The 24,819-nt window shown below is 38.9% G+C and overlaps 1 protein-coding gene and 1 long non-coding RNA gene across 2 annotated transcripts in view; both read right to left on the bottom strand.

Moving 5' to 3' along the window:
* Positions 1-667, bottom strand: part of LOC133540048 (uncharacterized) — a 119,753-nt gene extending 119,086 nt beyond the window's left edge. Inside the window, exon 1 of the long non-coding RNA XR_009803531.1 lies at positions 137-667. This is a non-coding gene — a long non-coding RNA (uncharacterized LOC133540048). The remainder of the gene's footprint in view (positions 1-136) is intronic.
* A 1,144-nt stretch (positions 668-1,811) lies between these two features.
* On the bottom strand, positions 1,812-15,241 carry LOC133539525 (sodium-dependent neutral amino acid transporter B(0)AT1-like). The gene is made up of 12 exons (XM_061881502.1): positions 15,037-15,241; positions 11,734-11,874; positions 11,519-11,656; positions 9,860-10,041; positions 9,685-9,795; positions 7,897-8,009; positions 7,704-7,832; positions 6,197-6,353; positions 5,928-6,132; positions 2,333-2,492; positions 2,071-2,233; positions 1,812-1,973 (listed from the first exon to the last, which is right to left on the bottom strand). The coding sequence occupies exons 1-12, from the start codon at positions 15,233-15,235 to the stop codon at positions 1,812-1,814; spliced, it is 1,860 nt and encodes a 619-aa protein (XP_061737486.1). The 5' UTR covers positions 15,236-15,241.
* Positions 15,242-24,819: the final 9,578 nt, after the last annotated feature.

Genomic DNA, 24,819 nt, shown 5'->3' with positions numbered 1-24,819 from the left:
AAAGCAAAATACTGCTTATTTAAAGTAAAATATACAGTCCACAAAAAGTATTTTGACAATTTCTAACAAATTGAAACAATTAGAACGTCCTCACTACTGAACATACAAACTAGAAAATAGTTATTAAATTACTTACTCGGGTAGTTCAGATAACTGCTGCGGTAAAAAATTTGATGAAATGCCGGCTTTCACTTTAAAAGTATCCGACTAAACGCCCACATTTACTCAAAAATGCATAAGTAAAGTCAGATTGACTTTTTAAGCCATTTTGGGATTTATTGTCGTAAAGGGACGACTTGCGTCGCAAAAAGGTCGTAAATGAAAACATTCAACTAACCAGGATCGTTTAAGTGCCTTATTTGTCACATTTGTGGAAAACGTGTCCGAAAATAGGCCTACTTGTGAAAATTATTCTATTTTAAAGCATTAATGTTGTATCCTTAGTATGTACACTATATTGACAAAAGTATTTGGCCACCCATCCAAATGATTAATCACTTGGCCCGTTGTATCAAATCAAGCACTTATAGGCATGGAGACTGTTTCTATAAACATTTGTGAAAGAATGGGCCGCTCTCAGTGATTTCCAGCGTGGAGCTGTTTTAGGACGTCACCTGTGCAACAAATCCTATCCTGAAATGTCCTCGCTCCTAAATATTCCAGAGTCAACTTTATTGTAAGAAAAGTGAAGAGTTTGGGAACAAAAGCAACTCAGCCACCAAGTTGTAAGCCACATAAACTGACAGACAGGTCAGCATAGTGCAAAGACTTTCTGCATAGTCAGTTGTTACAGGAGCTCCAAACTTAATGTGACTGTCCAATTAGCCCACGTACAGTATGCAGAGAGTTTCATGGAATGGGTTTCCATGGCCGGGCAGCTGCATCTAAGGCATAAATCACTATACATGGTGTAAAGCACTTCAGAACTGGACTCTAGAGCTGTGGAGACGCCTTCTCTGGAGTGATGAATCACGCTTTTCAATCTGGCAATCTGATGGACCAGTCTGGGTTTGGAGGTTGCCATGAGAACGCTACATTTCGGAATTCATTGTGCCGAGTGTGAAATTTAGTGGAGGAGGAATTACGGTGTGGGGTTGTTTTTCAGGAGTTAGGCTCGGCCCCTTAGTTACAGTGAAAGGAACTTTGAATGCTCCGGGATACCAGAACTTTTGGACAATTCCATGCTCCCAACCTTGTGGGAACAGTTTGGAGCGGGCCCCTTCCTCTTCCAACATGACTGTGCAGCAGTGCACGAAGCAAGGTCCATAAAGAAATGGATGACAGAGTCCGGTGTGGATGAACTTGACTGGCCTGCACAGAGTCCTGACCTGAACACCTTTGCGATGAATTAAAACGGAGACTGTGTGTGACCTCACCAATGCGCTTTTGGAAGAATGGTGGTAAATTCCTATAAACACACTCCGCAAACCTTGTAGACAGCCTTCCCAGAAGAGTTGAAGCTGTGATAGCTGCAAAAAGTGGACCCACATCATATTGAACCCTATGGGTTAGGAAGGTGGCCAAATACTTTTGGCAATATAGTGTATGTTTCTTCTAAATATTGACTTTAAGTATTCAACAAATGTAATCAATGTTGAAGTTTGCACAAATGTGTCAGTGAGTGGTTTAAAAATTGACCTGTGTGTGTGTGTGTGTGTGTGTGTGTGTGTGTGTGGTGTGTGTGTGTGTGTGTGTGTGTGTGTGTGTGTGTGTGGTGAGGTTGCCACTAATGTGACAGCCATTAGCCCATAAACCACAAACCTCATATAATACCAGCCGAGTAAGCAAATAACAATATAATGCAATATAAATTAAACGGTATTACATGAGGCTATTCTACTCTTGCAGCAAACAAAGATAAAGCGACAGAAAGCATACACTAGTACAACCAAACTGGGAACACCTGCTAAAATAAAAATCACTACGTATATCCATGACGGATATTCTTCAACCGACAGCGACGGGAATCCTTCCTGTTGAAGTATTAAAAAAAAAAAAAAAACACAGAAAAACAATGAGCCTTTTTTTTTTTATGTCACAAGGACGATGATTGACAGAAGAAGTTCTTACAGATTGGGGATCCCAAATTAAGTAGGTGAGCTTTTCTTGAGATTGAGTCACCAGGTAGAAGACTAAAATGAGGAAGACGATGAGAGGACTGATAAACCTCCACGTGACCTGCCAGAAGATGCCGGGTTTATGTCCTGTCATGAATCTCACATCCTCGTTGAACCTGACACACACACACACACACACACGCATACAACACACACTTGGATTAGTTGCCAGACATGCATGGACAGTTATCAAACAATCTGTCTTCCCTTTCTACCTGTCTATGCCGTAGACGTAAACCACAGCGATCATTTCGAAGAACCCGATTGTCAAGAGAGGAACTGATCCTGCAAAATTGTCGAAAAGTGCGACCCAATAAATCCCGGAATTCAGTGCAAAGAGGAGGGAGATGAGGAAGGCCCCGAGACAAGTCAGTCCTGAAACACACGTACAACAGAAAAAAACATCTTATCAAATAATATAGATTGGGGGTCGCTGCAGTGGACGTGTGTTTTGCATTCCAGGCTATTTTTGCTGAAATTTGGCACATAGACAAAAGAAATGGACCGAAAACAACTAATGTCCCCTACTGTGGACATGTGTGTTTTGCATTCCAGGTTATTTTTGCTGAAATGTGTCACATTGATATAAGAAATGGACCGAAAACAACTAATGTCCACTGCAGTGGACATGTGTGTTTTGCATGCCAGAGCTATTTTGGCTGAAATTTGTCACATTGGTATAAGAAATGGACCGAAAACAACTAATGTCCACTGCAGTGGACATGTGTGTTTTGCATTCCAGGTTATTTTTGCTGAAATGTGTCACATTGATATAAGAAATGGACCGAAAACAACTAATGTCCACTGCAGTGGACATGTGTGTTTTGCATGCCAGAGCTATTTTGGCTGAAATTTGTCACATTGGTATAAGAAATGGACCGAAAACAACTAATGTCCACTGCAGTGGACGTGTGTGTTTTGCATGCCAGGGCTATTTTTGCTGAAATGTGTCACATTTACAAAAGAAAGATAAAGAAAAAAAGCAAATGTCCACTGCAGTGGACATTTGTGTTTTGCATTCCAGGCTATTTTTGCTGAAATTTGTCACTTTGCCGAAATAAATGGACCGAAAACAACTAATGTCTACTGCAGTGGACAGGTGTGTTTTGAATTTCAGCACTACCTTTTACAGAATTTGTAATTTTAACCAAATAAATGGGCCAAAAAAGTAATGTCCACATAAGTGGACTTCTGTGTTTTTCATTAAAGGCCAATTCAACCCCCCCGTGATTTTTAACTAAAGAAATAGACCAAAAAACCAAAATGTCTACTGCAATGGAGATTTGTATTTTGCATTCCAGGGCTATTTTTTCTGAAATGTGTCACTTTGACGAAAGAAATGAACAAAAAACAAGTAATGTCCACTGCGGTGGACAGGCGTGTTTTTCATTTACAGGATTTGTAATTCTAAACAAATGCATTGACCAAAAAAATAAATTTCCAATGTAGTGGACATTTGAATTTTGCATTCCAGGGCTATCTTTTATGAAATTTGTCATAATGACGGAGGAAATGGACCGAAAACAATTAATGTCCACTGGAGTGGACATTAATTGTTATTTTAACAAAAGAACGAGACCAAAAAAGAAAATGTCCACTGCAGTGGACGTGTGTGATTTGCATTCAAGGGCAATTTTTTTCTGAACTATATCACTTTGATGAAAGAAATGGTCCAAAAACAGTTATTGTCCACTGGAGTAGACAATTATGTTTTTCATTCCAGGGCAATTTGTTTTTTAAAATGTGTTATTTTGACAAAAGAAATAGACCAAAAAAGAAATTGTCCGCAGTATTTGTGTTTTACATTTACAGAAAATGTAATTCTAACCAAATACAATAGCCAAAAAATTAATGTCCGCTGGAGTGGATGATTGTGTTAACCAGCTCAAGGTTATTTTTCGGAAATGTGTCACTTTAACAAAAGAAAACGACCCAAAAAGAAAATGTCAGCTGCATTGCGGTATAGCTCGGTTGGTAGAGTGGCCGTGCCAGCAACCTGGGGGTTGCAGGTTCGATTCCCGCTTCCGCCATCCTAGTCACGGCCGTTGTGTCCTTGGGCAAGACACTTTACCCACCTGCTCCCAGTGCCACCCACACTTGTTTAAATGTAACTTAGATATTGGGTTTCACTATGTAAAGCGTTTTGAGTCACTAGAGAAAAGCGCTATATAAATATAATTCACTTCACTTCATTGGACAGGTGTGTTTTACATTTCCAGGATTTGTCATTCTAACCAAATAGATTGACCCAAAAAAATAATATCCACTGCAGTGGACGATTGTGTTTTTCATCCCAGGGCTTTTTTATTCCCCAGGATGTGTTATTTTAACAAAAGAAATGGACAAAAAAAAAAAGTCCATGGCAGTGGACACTTAATATTTTTTATTCCAAGGCATTTTTTTTCCGGAATGTGTTATTCTATCAAAATAAACAGCCCCATAAAATCAATTTGAACTTGATTTGACTGAGTATGATGGAACTAGGCTTGTCCAATACCAATATTTTAGCACTGGTACCAAAACATTTTTTTTTATACTTTTCGGTACTTTTTTTAAATAAAGAGGACCGAAAAAAATGTCATTATTGTTTTTATTGGAACAAAAAATGCTAGGGTACATGAAACTTATGTTTATTATTGTAATTTAGTCCTTAAATAAAATGTTGAACATACTAGACAACATGTCTTTTAGTAGTAAGTAAACAAACAAAGTCTTCTAATTAGTCTGCTGACGTATGCAGTAACATATTGTGTCATTTATACACCTATTATTTTGTACACATTACGAGGGACAAACTGTAAAAAATGATTATTAATTGACTTGTTCAATTACTGTTAATATCTGCAAATTTTCTGTTTAAACATGTTCTATCTACACTTCTGTTAAAATGTAATAATCACTTATTCTTCTCTTCTTTGATACTTGACATTAGTTTTGGATGATACCACACATTTAGGTATCGATCCGATACCAAGTAGTTACAGGATGATACATTGGTCATATTCAAAGTCCTCATGTGTCCAGGGACGTATTTACTGACTTCATAAACATAATATGAATTTTAAAAAAGGAAAACGATTTTGTGATGATAAAAAGTATTGATGTAATTATAGTCGTATCTACTCGATACGCTATTGTACTTGGTATCATTACAGTGGATGTCAGGTGTAGATCCACCCATGGCATTTGTTTACATTCAGGGGCGCTAGTTTGCTGTTAGCGGTGAGCTATTGTATCCTCCTACGCTGTGTAGTGAAGCATGTTTAGCTATTCCTTGTCCTCCAGTGATAATGGTACATGGAATACACTTACTTTATTAGTCACCAATCTTTGGTACTTTAACTTAATGATTTAAAGCAACTCTTCCAGAGGGTGTTTCAGCATTATAACTTCACCTTTATCTTTACTTTTTACACCAAAATGCGTCCATTCTCCCTTTTCTGTCTACACACTGTGTCTGCTTGTAAGTACTCTGTGTGTGTGCGCTGCCCAACATGCTCCTCTGCTTGTAAAATCTGCAATGTCATGATGTGACGATGTGCCGTCATGCCTGTAAAAAAATTAATGTTGGGAACCGGTACTTTTCAAACAGAGTATAGTAGCGTTTTTATTCATTAGTACCGCGATACTATACTAGTACCGGTATACCGTACAACCCGAGATGAGACCATGTTCAAGATGTTCCTCACCAAAGTCAGCCCAGCATGCTGCCTCCACAGATATAGACCAAGCAAGCATTAAATTGTCCAAAGTGTCCGAATAACCAACGCTTGATTGAAGAATTATGTCGTTGGTCTGAATGTAACGTACCGGTCAGAGCTTCGTGAGGCCACGTTTTAGGAAAGACCCCCAGGTCCCTCAAGGGCACCACCACTCCTTCTATGTTGCCGAAGAGGGTGGAGAGCCCCAGGCAGAAGAGCATGATGAAGAAGAGCACGGACCACACAGGAGAAGCCGGCATCTTGGTGATGGCCTCTGTGAACACAATAAAGGCCAGACCAGTTCCCTCCACACCCTGGACACGCGTGCCTGTCAGTCACACGGCAGAAGGAGATATAGCGGCATGGTGGTCTCCTTACCTGGCTGAGGAGTTTTTGTATGTCGCAGGTCTTCAAGCTCAAGCCCAGAACAAAGTCCGGATCTGAGCTGTTGAGATGTTGGAAGGCTAAGTCGTAGTTGCTCGGGGTGATGCTGTCCTCGGGGAGACCGAAGCCGTTTATGAGGGACAGGATGTTTCTACAGAGGAAACCATGAGTGAGCGTTAATACTGATGCGATATCAGATATCCAACAGATATCAGCAAAAACAACAGTTATCGGATGATGTCATCTATAAAATCCGCTACACCTCCCTGATACCGGAGTACATGTCAAACTACTTCCTTAATGACCGCCATAACCACCAGGGGCAGCTCCACAAACCACGTTAAACCCAGATTCCGATCTAACAAAGGTCTTAACTCATTCTCTTTCTATGCCACATCATATGGAATGCACTCCCAGGGGGACACGTCTGGCAATGCAGGATTTGATTCCCTGTCGGCGTAGTGTGTTACTGATGGTAACCTTTGTTACTTTGGTCCCAGCTCTCTGCAGGTCATTCACCAGGTTCTCCCGTGTGGTTCTGGGATTTTTGCTCACCGTTCTCATGATCATTTTGACCCCACGGGATGAGATCTTGCGTGGAGCCCCAGATCGAGGGAGATTATCAATGGTCTTGTATGTCTTCCATTTTCTGATAATTGCTCCCACAGTTGATTTTTTCACACCAAGCTGCTTGCCTATTGTAGATTCACTGTTCCCAGTCTTGTGCAGGTCTACAATTCTTTTCCTGGTGTCCTTCAACAGCTCCTTGGTTTTGGCCATAGTGGAGTTTGGAGTCTGACTGTTTGAGGCTGTGGACAGTTGTCTTTTATACGGATAACGAGTTCAAACAGGTTCTATTAATACAGGTAACAAGTGGAGGACAGAAGAGCTTCTTAAAGAAGAAGTTACAGGTCTGTGAGAGCCAGAGATCTTCCTTGTTTGAAGTGACCAAATCCTTATTTTCGACCATAATTTACAAATAAATTCTTTAAAATTCCTACAATGTGAATTCCTGGATTTTTTTTCTCACATTCTGTCTCTCACAGTTGAAGTGTACCTATGATGAAAATTACAGACCTCTGTCATCATTTTAAGTGGGAGAACTTGCACAATCGCTGGCTGACTAAATACTTTTTGCCCCACTGTATTTGTTATTTAAATTATCTTTTTTAAAATTTTACACTAAAACCAATAGTGAATTATAAAGCATTTTATATTTTTATTAGAAAACATGCATCAAATTGAATTCAAGTTTGATTTTAAAAAAGCATAGAAATTATTTTACATTTAAACATTTTTTGTAATCGGGGGTGGCGCCGAAGCGTATTAGAAAGTATACAGTAACAAACGTGTCTGCATCATTCAACTTATCGTGTGCCGTGAGCTTAACGCAATGAATTGTTGTGACCACTAAGTGCCGCCGAAAAACAAATGACCACAACAGGTCAATGTAAAGACAGCAAAGGTCCGCCATAAGGTAAGTGTGTGAGGGTGTACTCACTCGTTAATACACATGTCATATTTCTCAGTGACCCTGAAGCCAATGATGGAGTAGGTAACAGCAGCCGCGTACACCGACGTCAGGCCGGTGACCACAGACAGGATGACAGCATCCTGCACACAGTTGTTGCTGAGGAGAGAGAAGAGCATGGTGAGTTCACGTCATGACGACTTCATGCCAACATCTCACTCACTGCACGGGATTGTAACTGGAGAAGGAGATGAGGCCCCCCCACGCCAGACCGAAGGCATAAAAGACCTGAGCCCCCGCATCCAGCCAGGTTGACGGATTAATCAACTCGTCCAACTGGAGAAAACAGGACACTTCATTAGGTACACCTGCACCATCAAATGACAGCCAAAAACCGTGTGACCGCCAACACAATAATCAAAAGTTTTAATTGTTTGGAAATACTAAAACTCTGAATTTTATTAGGAGTTTCCCCCCAATTAAATTAAATGTCCACACTTTTTGTTTTTGTAAAATCATTTTTGTACTTTTTAAAAATCAGACAAAGCTTTTTTGATGCAAGTTTTATACTAAATTAATATATGGGGAAACTTTAAAAAAAAAATTATTTTATAAGTGCAAAATTAAAATTTTAACACGTGTGTATGTGTATATATATATATATATATATATATATATATATATATATATATATATATATATATATATATATATATATATATACATATATAAAATACATCAAAATATTTTATATATGTATATATATATGTATATATGTATACAGTATATACACTGTATTTATATACAAAATAAATCAATATGTTTTATATATGTATGTATATATATATATATATATATATATTTATATTTTTTGTATAAAATAAATAAAACAAACTATATATATATGTATATATATATATATATATATATATATATATATATATACACATACATATATATATATATATATATACACATACATGTATATATATATATATACACATACATATATATATACATATATATATATACACATACATATATATATATATATATATATATATATATATATACACATACATATATATATATATATATATATATATATATATATATATACACACACACTCACACACACACACACACACACACACACACACACACACACACACACACACACACACAATTTTTATTGGTGTGAAACTTTGGTCACCTCGCCATTCGATTTCGATTCTTGGGGTGAGGATTTGATTCATAATCGATACTCGATTCAATACGATTCTCGATTTTAAATGATTTTTGCAATGTATTATTTGGTGTAATAATAAAAACAGCTTACAGGTCACAAAACCTATTTTTGTTTGCTGACGTATGACACATATGTACACCAAGTAAGCATAGGGATGGCTTAAAAATTTTTTTTTTAATAGTTCATCAAAAAAAAAAATAACCTTGTTTTTCGAAAATTACTAAAAAAATAAAATATCAGTATTCGAATGACATAAAAAAAATTTTTTTAGCACTCCTAATTATTATATAGCGTATGATAGTTTGTAAAAATAACAGTAAATGCTTAAATATCTGCTTTTCACCTTGACTTACGATTTCATACGTAAATAACATACCGTAAATTGATTTTGATCTAATTTTTTTTTTTATCTTGATGGATTGAAAATGAACACCAATGAGTTGACTGATGAATATTATCAGATAATTTATTGAGAAAGTATAAATAACGACAAATAATGATAGAATACTATTAACCGCAACAACATTATGATTTGTACATTTTCAGAATCTGCTTGTCCTATTTTTAAACTAAGAAAACAATATGAAGTTGTCTTATTTTAAGTTATCGTGCCGTGATTTTACCAGACTTGCGAGTATATTTTATTTTCTATGTGGCCCCCGATCTAAAATGAGTTTGACACCCCTGCACTAGAGTAAGCTACACCTCCCCTAAATACCCCAAAATTGCCGCCAAAAAGTGAACGTTTGTTGCGTTTCCCACCTTTGGAGTAAAGAGGTACTGCAAACCGACGACTGCGCCTTTAAGCGTGAGTCCCCGGATGAGGAAGATGGCCAACACGACGTAGGGCAGGATGGCGGTGACGTACACGGCCTAAGACAACAACAGCAAGCGTCATCTTTGGCCTGAAGACACGTGAGCGTCAACAACAACACACCTTGCCTGCGGTGCCGATCCCTCGGATGCAGCAGATGCAGACAATAGTCCACGCGGCCAGGAGACAGACCACTATGGGCCAGTGGAGACCACCAGAGTCCGATATGGAGGTGGAGCTGTCCAGGGTGACTCGGTAGAAGAAATAATCCACCGAGGAGCTCTGGTGACACTCGGCTATGTAACCTAAGGACATAAACCAAGCCTCTGCAATTATTTTGACTCGAGGGGCCAAATTTAGAGAAAAAAAAGTGTCTGGGAGCCGGGATATCAGATTTTTAGGAACACTAATACAAAACCTCACAATCATGTCTGACGGAATGCCTTAAAAAAAATGGAATGGAAATTTACATTTTTTTACTGAATGAGACACCCAGAGTGTACATGAAAATAAAGAATGCGGGATTTACAATATTAACTATGAAGGATAAAACACTGAATATGGACAACATATGAACGGCACACCCCCTTTCCATCCACATATATTACAATCAAGCAAGACAAAAATGCAACAAACACAGCGAAATATGAATGCGAAGGGTAAAATAAACCCACCTAAAATCTGATATATCGCTAAGCTTTAGAACTTTGTTGTAAAAATCTCCTTCCGCGTCTGTCCCTGAGACTCACATTTCAGGCTGGCCGCTCTGGAATCACTCTGTGGAAACGCTCCCCACCCACACTGCTTGGTGCCCCGTCTGACCTGCTGTGACTTATATTTACCATAGTAACTAATTAGATGATCATACTAACTAATTACGTGACCATAGCGTCACGGCCCGGGCGCACCTCGGTGTGCATTCCCCTGTGCGCTGCGCTGGGCGCACCTCCAAGAGCGCAACTACGCGCGCCACTCCGGCTGCAGCAGGCAGCTGCAATCAATCAGCAATATGAGTTCCCTGGGCTTCTTAATGGAGAGCAGCATTCTGGGCCAGAACGTAGTTTCCTGTTTAGTACAATAAGCCGACTCATGTAGCTATATGCACTTTCTCTCTCTCTCTCTCTCTCTCTTTTTCTACCCCGCCGTGTTCATTTCTCTCGTGTCCCCTTGTCGCCTTCCAGCAGCATTCCTCCGTTCCCACGTCACAAGCTGTGTGTCTCATCTCCCCGTATTCCCTCTGGTTCTCTGGCTGCCTCTTGAATCTCGACCTCCCGCCCGGACACGGACTTTTGACGCCTCTCTACTGCCCTTGACTTCACGCCTGTCTATGGACCTTCTAGCCTGCCTTGCCCTTCGTGGACTTACGCACCTCGCTCAACACTCCGGGTAACACTCATCAGTTAATCTTTACACAGTCGCACACCACACATATTTTAGATTAGTTCCACGCTTCATTTTCTATTGTAATATCTAATAAAAATAGGGCTAAAACGAGGTCCTTGCTGTCTGTGCCGTCTTCTTCCCTCCCATCATAAGATATAGTAACTAATTACATTACCATAGTAACTAGTATATCATGCAAAAGCACAGATTATAATAATTGAAATACTTTGTATAGTTCCAGACTAACGGTCATTAGAAAACATCAGTGCGCAGCAAATGTTTCCATCTAAAAGATTAAAAAAAATGAAATGGGATGTCCGGCGGGCCAGACTGAAAAGCTTAATTTGCCCAGGTCTGACATAAAGCGTCCATAAAAACCCAGGTTACTTCCTGAAATACCTGTTCTATTATCAGCGAGAGGACACTGAGTCCACGGCAGGGGGCTTTGGAAGGAGTTGAAGAGGTACCACAGGATCCACGCTATCAAGGTGTTGTAGTACAGGGCCACAAAAAAGGACACCAGCATGGAGGCTATGCCTGAAAACAGCAGTAATAGCGTGATTTTTTTTTAATGATTATTGTTATTATTAATAGTCAGGTCGTGTGGAACACACCGAGACCAGTCAGGTAAGGACTGATGGCTCGCCACACGCCCACGCTGCCTTTCCGCAGACGCTGGCCAATGGCGAACTCCAGCAACAGCAGAGGCAGTCCTTCTAACACCAGCAGGATCAGGTACGGGATCAAAAACGCACCTGGAAAATATATATTTTTTTAATACACTGGGTAAAAAAATATGCAGAAAAAAACTGCCACTCCGTTATCAGAATTTGACTGTACAATTTACAGGGGGTTCTATATGAATGTTAATTTGTGTCTTTGTACCAAAAGCAGGTTTTTTTTTGACAATGTACAGTAGGGGCAAACAAGTATTTAGTCAGCCACCGATTGTGCAAGTTCTCCCACTCAAAATGATGACAGAGCTCTGTAATTTTCATCATAGGTACACTTCAACTGTGAGAGACCGAATGTGAAAAAAAAATCCAGGAATTTTAAATTATTTATTTGTAAATTATGGTGGAAAATAAGTATTTGGTCAACCATTCAAAGCTCTCACTGATGGAAGGAGGTTTTGGCTCAAAATCTCACGATACATGGCCCCATTCATTCTTTCCTTAACACGGATCAATGGTCCTGTCCCCTTAGCAGAAAAACAGCCCCAAAGCATGACGTTTCCACCCCCATGCTTCAAAGTAGGTATGGTGTTCTTGGGATGCAACTCAGTATTCTTCTTCCTCCAAACACGGCGAGTTGAGTTTATACCAAAAAGTTCTATTTTGGTTTCATCTGACGACATGACATTCTCCCAATCCTCTGCTGTATCATCCATGTATCCATTTTGGTATAAACTCAACTCGTCGTGTTTGGAGGAAGAAGAATACTGAGTTGAATCCCAAGAACACCACACCTACTGTGAAGCATGGGGGTGGAAACATCATGCTTTGGGGATGTTTTTCTGCTAAGGGGACAGGATGATTGATCCGTGTTAAGGAAAGAATGAATGGGGCCATGTATCGTGAGATTTTGAGCCAAAACCTCCTTCCATCAGTGAGAGCTTTGAATGGTTGACCAAATACTTATTTTCCACCATAATTTACAAATAAATTATTTAAAATTCCTACAATGAGAATTCTTAGATTTGTGTTTCACATTCTGTCCCTCACAGTTGAAGTGTACCTATGATGAAAATTACAGATCTCTGTCATCATTTTAAGTGGGAGAACTTGCACAATCGGTGGCTGACTAAATACTTTTTTGCCCCACTGTAAGTCACACGAGTCAAACTGAAGGCCTAGGGGCCAGACCCGGCCCAACACGTCATTTAATATGGTCCGCGAAAGCTTGGGAATAATATGGATACTTCAGCTCTCTTACTAAATGTTTTCATTGTTTCCATTTTGACAGAAAAAATGTATGTAATAAAATAATAAACTAGCTCCATCCTATCTTGCTGATTGTATTGTACCATATGCGATCAAAGAACTCCGGCTTATTAGTGATTTCCAGAGCCCAAAAAAAGTCTGCGGGCTATAGAGCGTTTTCTAATGGGGCTCCAGTACTCTAGAATGTTTTAGCAGTGAAAGTTAGAGATGCTCATTTGTATTCTCTAGCCTTTAAATAGACCCCGCTTTTAGACCAGTTGAACCAACGTTTCTTTTCTGCTCTGCACAGATTAGGTGACCACGAGGCGGTCGCTGTCTGAAGTCGGGATACAGGGTGGACCACTCATCTAAAATAACGATTCATTTTTTGAAGAAACCACACAATATTTATTCTAATGATATAATGTAATGATTATAATAAAATTATTGATACAATAGCATTTTTCATTATCTATTATTATCAATATTACTGTTAGATGTCAAAGTAGTAATATTACTAATGATTAAATTTGAACAATTGTGTAATCATTATTACCAAATGTTGTGTTTGGAGAGTTATGATTGTAGGCAATAAATAAATAAAAATTTAAATAACACCAAATTAAACAATACGTAAAATTAACAATATTATTTTGGAAACCACAAAATACAAGTTGCTTTAGTAATGTAATATCCATCATATTTCTATTACTATTGCTAGTTAAATTAAATATTATCATCTACACCAGGGGTAGGGAACCAATAGCTCTAGAGCCAGATGCGGCTCTTTTGATGACTGCATCTGGCTCTCAGATAAATCTTAGCTGACATTGCTCAACAGGATAACCAATGAATAATTCCGCTGGTAATCACAGTGTCAAAAATAACGTTCAAAATATAAAACATTCTCATGCATTTTAATCCAGCCATCCGGTTTCTACCGCACCTGTTCAAGAAGTCGCATTAATTGTACTGAGTATTTTATTTATTGTTGGTTAGCTTCAGAATAACAGTGTTATTAAAAAGAATAAAAGACTTATTATACTCTAAAAATATTGGTCCTACTTAAAAATGCACGCATTTAGTTGTATTCAGTCTTAAAAAAAATATTATATGGCTCTCACGGAAATACTTTTTTAAATATTTGGCTTGTATGGCTCTCTCAGCCAAAAAGGTTCCCGACCCCTGATCTACACTCTAAAGTGACAAAAGTCCCCCCCCCCAAAAAAAAAAATATTAAATTTTTCAAGAAACTCCAAAATATTAGATTTTATTATACAATATAATGGTCAGCTATGGTCTGTATTTTATATAACAATTATTACAGTAATCTTTATCATAATCTAATCTTAATATTACTGTTAGTATTTCAAGTAGTATTACTAATTGAATAATAATTAAAATATCTAATAATAGTTGTTATTACCATTTACTCTGATTATTATTACCACCACTTAGTAGTGTTTGAAGTTTATGGTTGTGGGCAATTAATAATATATCAAATTGAAACACAAGTACAATTATTTCAAAAATAAAAAAAATAATATTGTTCGAAGAAAACACACAATATATCGTCATTACACAAAGTGTTCCGTGATACGTTTCACCTCACCCAGCAGTTGGAGTCTTTAATCTCGTTATATGCAAATATAATGACAATAAAGTTCATTCTATTCTATTCTATTCTATTCTTCTATTCTATTCATTATTGTGCAGTTGGTTGTTTTTACAGTGCATTACTGTAAGTAGCAAAACGGAAGCACTTGAATTTTTCCAGTAGAAGTCTGGTCTGTCAGTTGTAAAATCTGACCTCCTTTACAGTCCAGGTTCGTTTAGGAGATCTTCCACTCTCATAATGATTAACAACACCCGGCTTTAATCTTAACGAGTTATGTATTAATCATAGAGGACACAAAGTGTTCTGTGATACGTTTCATTCACCTCACCCAGCAGTTCTTGTTCTTATTATTATCATGAAGATTATTTCCAACTCACCTCCTCCGTGACTTTGGCACAAGTAAGGAAACCTCCAAACGTTCCCCAAACCGATGCAGAAGCCCACACAAGTCAGGATGTACTGAAGTTTGTTGTCCCACTTGGGTCTGTCCCCTGCCTCCTCTTTCTCCAGCCTTTCCAGGTCCTCGTGGTTGGGGATCCTCAGATCCAGTCCCGGGTTAGGAAGAACCAGTCTCATGGTGTTCACATGAAGACCTGGGCAGAGGAGCGGTCCAAGTAGTGAGAGTGGAGTTGGGCCAGTGCATGCTGAAATAACAACTGCGGACCAATCAGCAATGTCCAAAGCACTTTATCTGTTGTGCCAGATGATTAGCTCATGTACTCTGCACTTTTATCTAAAATCAATCCTGGTAGGCAGTGTAACAATACATATAGTCTAGCCCACAGGTGTCAAACTCAAGGCCGGGGGCCAGGTCTGGCCCGCAACATCAATAATAAAGATCACAACATTATAGGTCAGACCCATGTTACATTAAGTTGAATGATGGCTATAAGCGGCATGCAAAACGATAGACAGTACTTTTATGAGTGAATGAATGAATAAAGACATGTTTTGCACAAAAAACTAAATATTTGGCACAATCTAAGGAATCAATAAGGTACTGTCTATCTATCTATCTAAAGCAGGGGTGCCCATTACATCGATCGCGAGCTACCAGTCGACCGCGGGGGGTGTGTCAGTCGATCTCCAGCCAGGCTTTTAAAAAAAATAGACCTGAAAATTAGTGATCATCAATCTTCACCAAGACGTCACTTAAATGACATTCACGGTACCGGAGGGTCTTGTGAGATGACGCTGGCTGCTGCAAGATCATTATTATTAAAAAATACAGAGAGGAAGGCGAGAAACACTTTTTATTTCAACAGACTCTCGCGCCGTACCTTCCGTCAAAACTCTAAAGGCCGACTGCACATTTCCTATCTTCACAATAAAAGCCCTGCTTCATGCTGCCTGCGCTAACTAAATACAGAATCTCGGAAAACTGGCGTGCACAAGCGATCCTTCAGAAAGCTGGCGTGCACATAACTTGTGCACGCCAGCTTTCCGAGACTCTTATTTTGTTAGCGCAGGCAGCATGAAGCAGGGCTTTTATTGTGAAGATAGGAAATGTGCAGTCGGCCTTTAGAGTTTTGACGGAAGGGACGGCGCGAAAGTCTGTTGAAATAAAAAGTGTTTCTCGCCTTCCTCTCTGTCATTTTTTCATAATAATGAACTGGCAGCAGCCAGCGTCATCTCACAAGACCCTCGGATGCCGTGAATGTCAATCAAGCAAGCTACGGAATTTGCCGCCAATGTTTTTCTTGTAAAGTGTTTGGAAGCTGGATGAATTAGATGCCAAAAACCAACCACTTTCATGTGATATTGTACAGAAAGGACAACTTTTTTTCTCCTCCATTTGAAAATGTGGGCGTTATCATCATTACTGTCTGATTCCAATCAATGCAAGTCATCAGAATCAGGTAATACACCAGCTTATATTCTTGTCTTCGTGAAAGAAAGACATCTATATGTGTTACACATGCTTGTATTATCATTAAACACATTTAACTTGTTTACAAAAATGTCTCTTTCATAAATAAATAAATATAAATGATATATATAAATGAGGTAGATCCCCTCCAGTTGGTCAATTGAAAAGTAGCTCGCCTGCAGAAAAAGTGTGGGCACCCCTGATCTAAAGGATCGTGAACCAAAAAAGCCATAAATAGAGGTGTTAAGTTTCAGTCTCAATTCTCTTCATTTTCTTTTTCAGGATCAAATGTTTCAAGTTGGTCCAAAAATATTTTCAGTTTATTTTAATAAGGATTTTTTTAAACTTTATTTCGGGCAAATTTATGCAATTTAAATGTTTTTGTAACAGACTAAATACACAATGTTAATACAAAGATTATTTGTTGTAAGTTGATCTATATCAAAACATTTATAGTTTATTTTGATAAGGATTTTTTTTTTTTTACATTTCAGGCAAATTTATGCAGTTTAAATCTTTTTGTTACAGACAAAAAAAAGCAATGTTAATAAAATTATTGTTCGTTGTAAGTCGATCTACATTAAAATATGTATAGATTATTTTAATAAGGATTTGTTTTTATTTCAGGCCAATATATGCACTTTAAATATTTTTTGTTAAAGCTTACATGAACTCCATGGTGTTCAGGGATGAATAGTCTCTCCTATTGCTATTGTACTATTTTTTCAGCTATAGTTACATTAATCATTAGTAATGTAGCAGCCTAGTTTTGAAGGGCAGGGTCCCTGCTATCACATGTTGATAAAAATATAACATTAACATAATAAAAAATCAACTACAGGCTTCCCAAATGATGTAATAAATTAAGCATGATGAGTTGAGCATGTCTGCATATGGCCCCGCTTTTAACTTTTTTTCAAACGCTTATTTTCAGTAAGTCATTGATTTGACTTTTGTAAGTTATTATTATAGTATATCAGGTAACTGGGACTGTTTTGTTTTTACTTTAAGGAAAAAACATCCAAGATATATATCGTATATCTCCATTCAGCAAACGGAGCGGAAAACACAACCAAAAGTTGTAGGCTTCTTCACGATGAAGTGGAGACGTGATGGCAACAGGCCGAGGTACACCAATCCTTACACCCACCAACCCCCTTCTCCAGTCCCCTCCCCCTGGAGAGTCACCACCTTAACTGCCAACCTTTCTGGGGGAAACACTGTATATTAGGGGTGTAAATTACGGTTCGGTACGTACCTCGGTTCAGAGGTCCCGGTTCGGTTAATTTTCGGTACAGTAAGAAAACAACAAAATATAAATTTTTGGGTTATTTATTTTCGGTACAGTAAGAAAACAACAAAATATAAATTTTGGGGTTATTTATTTACCAAATTTGCAAAATCTTCCACTAAAAATATTTTTCTTAGTGGAATATTTGATGTGAAGTAATGGGAACCTTGGATAGGTCAATAATTCATAATAACATTGGTTTTGATTCAATATTATGTTTTGAGCAATGACAGTTTGAAAGAAAGAAAAAACAGCTTTGTTTTATTATAGTCAACGTTGCAACTTTTTCTAAATTAAACTTGTTTATGTTTTTGTTTATTTTAATAGTATTTTTAGAATGTGCCGTGGGTCTTTAAAACCGTGGGGGTACTTGAAGGTATGCCAAGGGGTACGTGAGATTTTTCCTTTATAAATATATTTATTGAATAATACTTTCACAAAATATGAATGTAAGTTCATAAACTGTGAAAAGAAATGCAACAATGCAATATTCACCTTAGAGATAGGGTGAGAAGCTCTGCCATCCGGGAGGAACTCAAAGTAAAGCCGCTGCTCCTTCACATGGAGAGGAGCCAGATGAGGTGGTTCGGGTATCTGGTCAGGATGCCACCCGAACGCCTCCCTAGGGAGGTGTTTAGGGCACGTCCAACCGGTAGGAGGCCACGGGGAAGACCCAGGACACGTTGGGAAGACTATGTCTCCCGGCTGGCCTGGGAACGCCTCGGGATCCCCCGGGAAGAGCTAGACGAAGTGGCTGGGGAGAGGGAAGTCTGGGTTTCCCTGCTTAGGCTGCTGCCCCCGCGACCCGACCTCGGATAAGCGGAAGAAGATGGATGGATGGATGAATATTCAGCGTTGACAGCTAGATTTTTTGTGGACATATTCCATAAATATTGATGTTAAAGATTTCTTTTTTTGTGAAGAAATATTTAGAATTAAGTTCATGAATACAGATGGATCTCTATTACAATCCCCAAAGAGGGCACTTTAAGTTGATGATTACTTCTATGTGTAGAAATCTTTATTTATAATTGAATCACTTGTTTATTTTTCAACAAGTTTTGTGTTATTTTTATATCTTTTTTTCCAAATAGTTCAAGAAAGACCACTACAAATGAGCAATATTTTGCACTGTTATACAATTTAATAAATCAGAAACTGATGATATAGTGCTGTATTTTACTTCTTTATCTTTTTTTTTTCAACCAAAAATGCTTTGCTTTGATTAGGGGTTACTTGAATTAAAAAAAATGTTCACAAGGGGTACATCACTGAAAAAAGATTGAGAACCACTGATTTAAAACATTAGCTGTGGGCCGCAAATAGCTTCTGGGGCACAATTTTGCTATAGATAATAAAAAATAAAATCTGATAAATCTATGGGTAAAAAGCAGAGCCTAGAGACGCATACGCGTTAATCATAACTCTCTCGCTCTCTCTGTCTCTGCCCCTCCCTCACGAATGCTGCTGCGTGTACCATTTGTTTTCTTTTTTTAACCCCTTCTAAACCCTGAACGTACATTGAAAATACACGCAACCCTAACTTAAAATGCCAGACATTTGAGGCATTTAAGAAACTCCTCCCGGACAGTTCCGCAAAAGAGGACACATCCGGTGAAAAGAGGAGGTATGGTCAGGCTATCGTAGCCCGGTCGCTGCTAGCCTGCCGTGTGTTGCCTCGGTGTGTATTGTTTACACAACGGTACGCTACTTAAAATGTCCGTGTGGAAACTCGTTCGGTACACCTCCGAACCGAACCGAAACCCCCGTACTGAAACGGTTCAATACAAATACATGTACTGTTACACCCCTACTGTACTGTATGTATATATATATAATAAATATATATAATAACAAAGAATACTAAGAATATCAACTAAACTTTAGAATGGAGTGTGACTAATCCAAAAGGGGTGTACGTGTGTGTGACTATGTGTGTAATTAACTGTTGTGTATTACCGTGACGTGTTGGGCGAGAGGAGGGACCAAGCAGAAGAAGGTCCGTGAGACAAGCGGTTGGTCAGTGGGGCTGAGAGAGGCGTCAAGAGGTCCGTGTACAAAGCGGGGGTCGAGGATCGAGGTCAGTCCAAAGTCCAGGGAGAGCCGAGGCTTGATGATGGAGGACACGGGAAGCACTGCGGGAAACACAAAAGGGCATGAGACCGGGGATAAGGACGTCACAGGGAGAGATCAAGAATGAAGAGGGAAGCCAGACACGGGATGCTTACTGTACAACGTAACAGGATTACGTTCCGGCAAGGATCCTTGAGTCCACTGGTCCTTATTCCGCTCGTCCACATCATTTCCAGGTGGGCTGATTGCTGATTGTCCACATGCCCCCAGCGCGAGCAGGGGCGTGTCCTGGCGGGGTGCCAACAGAGGTGCTGGCAGTACCAGCTGCCGGAGAAAAGCGGGTTCGAGCCCGCGCCGTGACAATTTCTGTTCGGTGCCACGCCGACAAAATGCCCAAGCAACCATTTCCAGATCAACACCGTATGAAAAAAATAGTCAACAACAAAAGGACATGACGTCCGCAGTAACCTACCACATAGCGAAGGACATACACTATTTGGCTTCCTATTATGCAGCTCATTTTGCATTTGACACTTATTGAAATATCTTAATATCTTGTGTGACATCATCTACTAAAGTGCACTTTATTTGTTTTAAACTATTGTAGTGACGTTCTGCACAAAGTTCACTTTAATTAAGTGTTGTTTTGATGTCATCTTAGTGACAATATCATACTTGCCAACCTTGAAACCCCCGAATTCGGGAGATTCAGGTGTTTATTCAAGGCTAAGGCAAAATATCCAGATATATATCGTGTATCGTGACATGGCCTAAAAATATCGAGATATTTTTAAAAGGCCATATCGCCCAGCCCTACCTTGAAGGAACACTTGATGCATATAAGTGAAGTGAATTATATTTATATAGCGCTTTTCTCTAGTGACTCAAAGCGCTTTACATAGTGAAACCCAATATGTAAGTTACATTTAAACCAGTGTGGGTGGCACTGGGAGCACGTGGGTAAAGTGTCTTGCCCAAGGACACAACGGCAGTGACTAGGATGGCGGAAGCGGGAATCGAACCTGCAACCCTCAAGTTGCTGGCACGGCCACTCTACCAACCGAGCTATACCGGCCCACAATCACAGCAGTATGATGATTTTATGTGTCTACATTCAAACATTCTTCGTCATACTGCATTAATATATGGTCATTTTAAACTTACACGCAGAGAGGGAAATCACACCTAAGTCAATTGACCAAAAGTGTATTTATTAAACAGTTATTGAGCAGTGGCACAAACATTCATGTCATTTCCAAAACAGAAAGGGCAAGATCGTCAGAGACATTTTAAAAAATCATGCGCTCTTGTGCATGATGTCACATAAAAACAACACTAATTTAAAGTGCACATTTTGTACAGAACGCCACTACAATATTTTAGAAAACTAATAAAGTGCACTTTTCTGCATGATGTCACACAAAATATTTCAATAAGTGTCAAATAAAAATGAGCTGCATAATAAGAAATCAAATAGCGTATGTCCTTCACTATGTGGTAAATTCCTGCGGACGTTATCTCCTGTTTTTGACTATTTTGTTTCATACGGTGTTGATGTGGAAATAGTCAGTGGATTTTGTTCATTCTCTAGCGGGTGACTTTTCAAATGATGCTCCAAATTAGTAGTGCTGCTACTATTTGTAGCAACGCTTTTGCTGTATTACCATATTAATATTTGCCATATTACGGTTGTCTGTTCGACATCTTCCCGCTTGAAGCCAAACCACCGCCAGTGTGGTTTTTCTTGGGAGTTAATTCTTCTTCCTCCATTTGTTACCAGATTCGCACCTTCTTTCTCTCGTATTACCACTCGCACCGCTCCGCTAGCACCACAGCGATTACCCATTCTGCTACCTCTCTGCTCCATGAGGGTGTATAACGCTGTACGCGCGACAGTATGTGACATATGTACAAGGTGCGCTTGTTTTATGTCTCTGTGAGAAGGAGACACAAGAAAGAGTGAGAAACGCCTGTAGTGTAATGACCGCAGCTAACATCAACTGCGTGAGAACGTATACTCGAATACACACGATATAGTCATTTTCTATATCGCACAGAGACAAACCCGTGATATATCGAGTATATTCCATACATCACCCAGCCCTATGTTGGGTTATTCCCAACGAAACTATTTGGGTTGAATTATGTAACCCAAAAGTTGAGTTTTGCTAACTCAATGTTGGGTTACTACCAACCAAACTTTTGGGGTTGAATTATTTAACCCAAAACTTGATCTATGCAAACTTAATGTTGGTTGATGTATAGCCCAGCTATTGAGTTTAATTTACTTGACACAAAAGCTGAGTTATGCTCACTACAATGTTGGGTTAGACTAGTGGGTTGTGCAATTTAGGGCCCAATAGTTGGTTAAAAACTATACATTTTACTGCTGGTTTGTCCTACTCCTTCCCAACTACTGATCAAAATATGTTTTATTCCATTGAAATATACACAAAAGCAAGATACGAGTAATTTTTTTTTTTACAAGAATTGCAATGTATGGTCATAGTAGTCCTATACAGCATGCTTATGTACATAAGATGTGTGATTGTAAATAATGTTAATGAGATTAATCCATAATAATATTCTCTTCAAGAAAAAAGTTACTTTTTAACACAAAAAGCCTTTTACCCGAAAATGCGTTACTCATTAAAAAACAACCCAACAATGATTCATAGTTTTGAAAATACAGCAATTGAGTTAATATAATACCCTTAAACCCCCAAAACTGATTGCTCTTCGTAAAAATAACTCCAAAATTTAACCCAACACTCGCAACTCATAAATTGTGTTATCAAAATAACCCAGCATTTTTTAAGTGTGTAAATTTAAAGGTCTATTGAAATGAGATTTTCTTATTTAAACGGGGATAGCAGGTCCATTCTATGTGTCATACTTGATCATTTTGCGATATTGCCATATTTTTGCTGAAAGGATTTAGTAGAGAACATCGACGATAAAGTTTGCAACTTTTGGTCGCTAATAAAAAAGCCTTGCCTGTACCGGAAGTTGCAAACGATGACGTCACCCGTGTGAGGGCTCCTCACATTGTTTATAATGGGAGCCTCCAACAAAAAGAGCTATTCGGACCGAGAAAACAACAATTTCCTCATTAATTTGAGCTTGGATGAAAGATTTACGGCTGAGGATATTGATAGTGAAGGACTAGAAAAAATAAATAAAATAAAATAAAAAGCGGCGGCAGTGTGAGCGTTTCAGATGTAATTAGACACATTTACTAGGATAATTCTGGAAGATCCCTTATCTGCTTATTGTTTTAATAGTGTTTTAGTGAGATTGTAGAGACATACCTCGAGGTCGGGTGGCTACGGTGAGCACGCCAGTGTCCCAGAGAGAAGCCGAGGAGCCAAGCTCACATCTGCCTTTTTTCACAGCTACTGCAGGAGGATGAATAATCAACTGATATCTCCGGTAAGATATATATCACAATTTTCCCATCCAAAAAAATGCTGGTTGACGTAGAAAAACATGTTCGCTTGACCGCTCTGTGTTAAAGCTTCAAAACTAACAGAGAAACACTGGCTGTGTCTCGGTGCTAAAGACAGCTGCAATACACCGCTTTCCACCAACAGCATTGTTCTTTATAGTCTCCATTATTAATTGAACAAATTGCAAAAGATTCAGCAACACAGATGTCCAAATTACTGTGTAGTTGTGCGATGAAAAGAGACAACTTTTAGCCGTAAATGGTGCTGAGCTAGTATGTCCCCTCCAACCCAAAACGTCACAAATACACGTCATCATGCGCGTCATCATTCCGCGACGTTTTCAACAAGAAACTCCGCGGGAAATTTAAAATTGGGACGGTTTAGTTTACTAAATTACAATTTTAAATTTCCCGTGGAGTTTCCTGTTGAAAACGTTGCCGTATGATGACGTGTGTTTTTTAACGTTATTGGTTGGAGGGGACATATTAGCCCAGAACCACTTACGGCTAAAAGTCGTCTCTTTTCATCGCGCAATTACACAGTATTTTGGACATCTGTGTTGCTGAATCTTTTGCAATTTGTTCAATTATTAATGGAGACGTCAAATAAGCCTTTAGCACCGAAACACAGCAGGTGTTTCTTTGTTGTGAAGCTTTAACACAGAGCGGTCAAGCGAACATGTTTCTTTACGTCAACCAGCAAGATTTTGGATGGGAAAATTTTGATATTAAGTCGGCTCTTACCGGAGACTTTAGTGGATTATGCGACCTAATCCTGCAGCTCAAAAAGGCAGCTGTGATCTTGGCTTCTCGGCTTCTCTCAGAGACACTGGCGTTCACCGCAGCCATCCGACTCTCAGGTATGACACTAAAATACTATTAACACAATAAGCAGATAATGGATTTTCCAGAATTATCCTAGTAAATTTGTCTAATTAGATCTGAAACTCTCTCACTGCCGCCGGCTGGAGCCGTCGCCTTTTCTTTTTTTAATTAGTGCTTCACTCTAACTTTCCTCGTCCACGAAGCTTTCATCCTCGCACAAATTAATGGGAAAATCGTCGCTTTCTAGGTCCGAATTGCTCTTACTGCTGGTGGCTATGATTATAAACAATGTGAGGATGTGAAGAGCCCTCAAACCGGTGACGTCACGCGCACGTCGTCTGCTACTTCCGGTAAAGGCAAGGCTTTTTTATTAGCGACCAAAAGTTGTGAACTTTATCGTCGATGTTCTCTACTAAATCCTTTCAGCAAAAATTTGGCAATATCGCGAAAATATCAAGTATGACACATAGAATGGACCTGCTATCCCCGTTTAAATTAGAAAATCTAATTTCAGTAGGCCTTTTAATACAAAAATAGGAAAAGTCCACACCTGAAGATGCCGTTTGGACGTAATGTCTTCGCCCGACAAGAAGAGTCCAGTTGTCTCCATTCAACCTGGAGGACTGGAAATCTACACAGACATGACCAGTACA

This window comes from Nerophis ophidion, linkage group LG21 (assembly GCF_033978795.1).
Source record: "Nerophis ophidion isolate RoL-2023_Sa linkage group LG21, RoL_Noph_v1.0, whole genome shotgun sequence".
NCBI classification, from domain to species: Eukaryota; Metazoa; Chordata; class Actinopteri; order Syngnathiformes; family Syngnathidae; genus Nerophis; species Nerophis ophidion.
The sequence above is the reverse complement of the archived record's forward strand: the minus strand, read 5'-3'. Positions and strand labels throughout refer to the sequence as shown.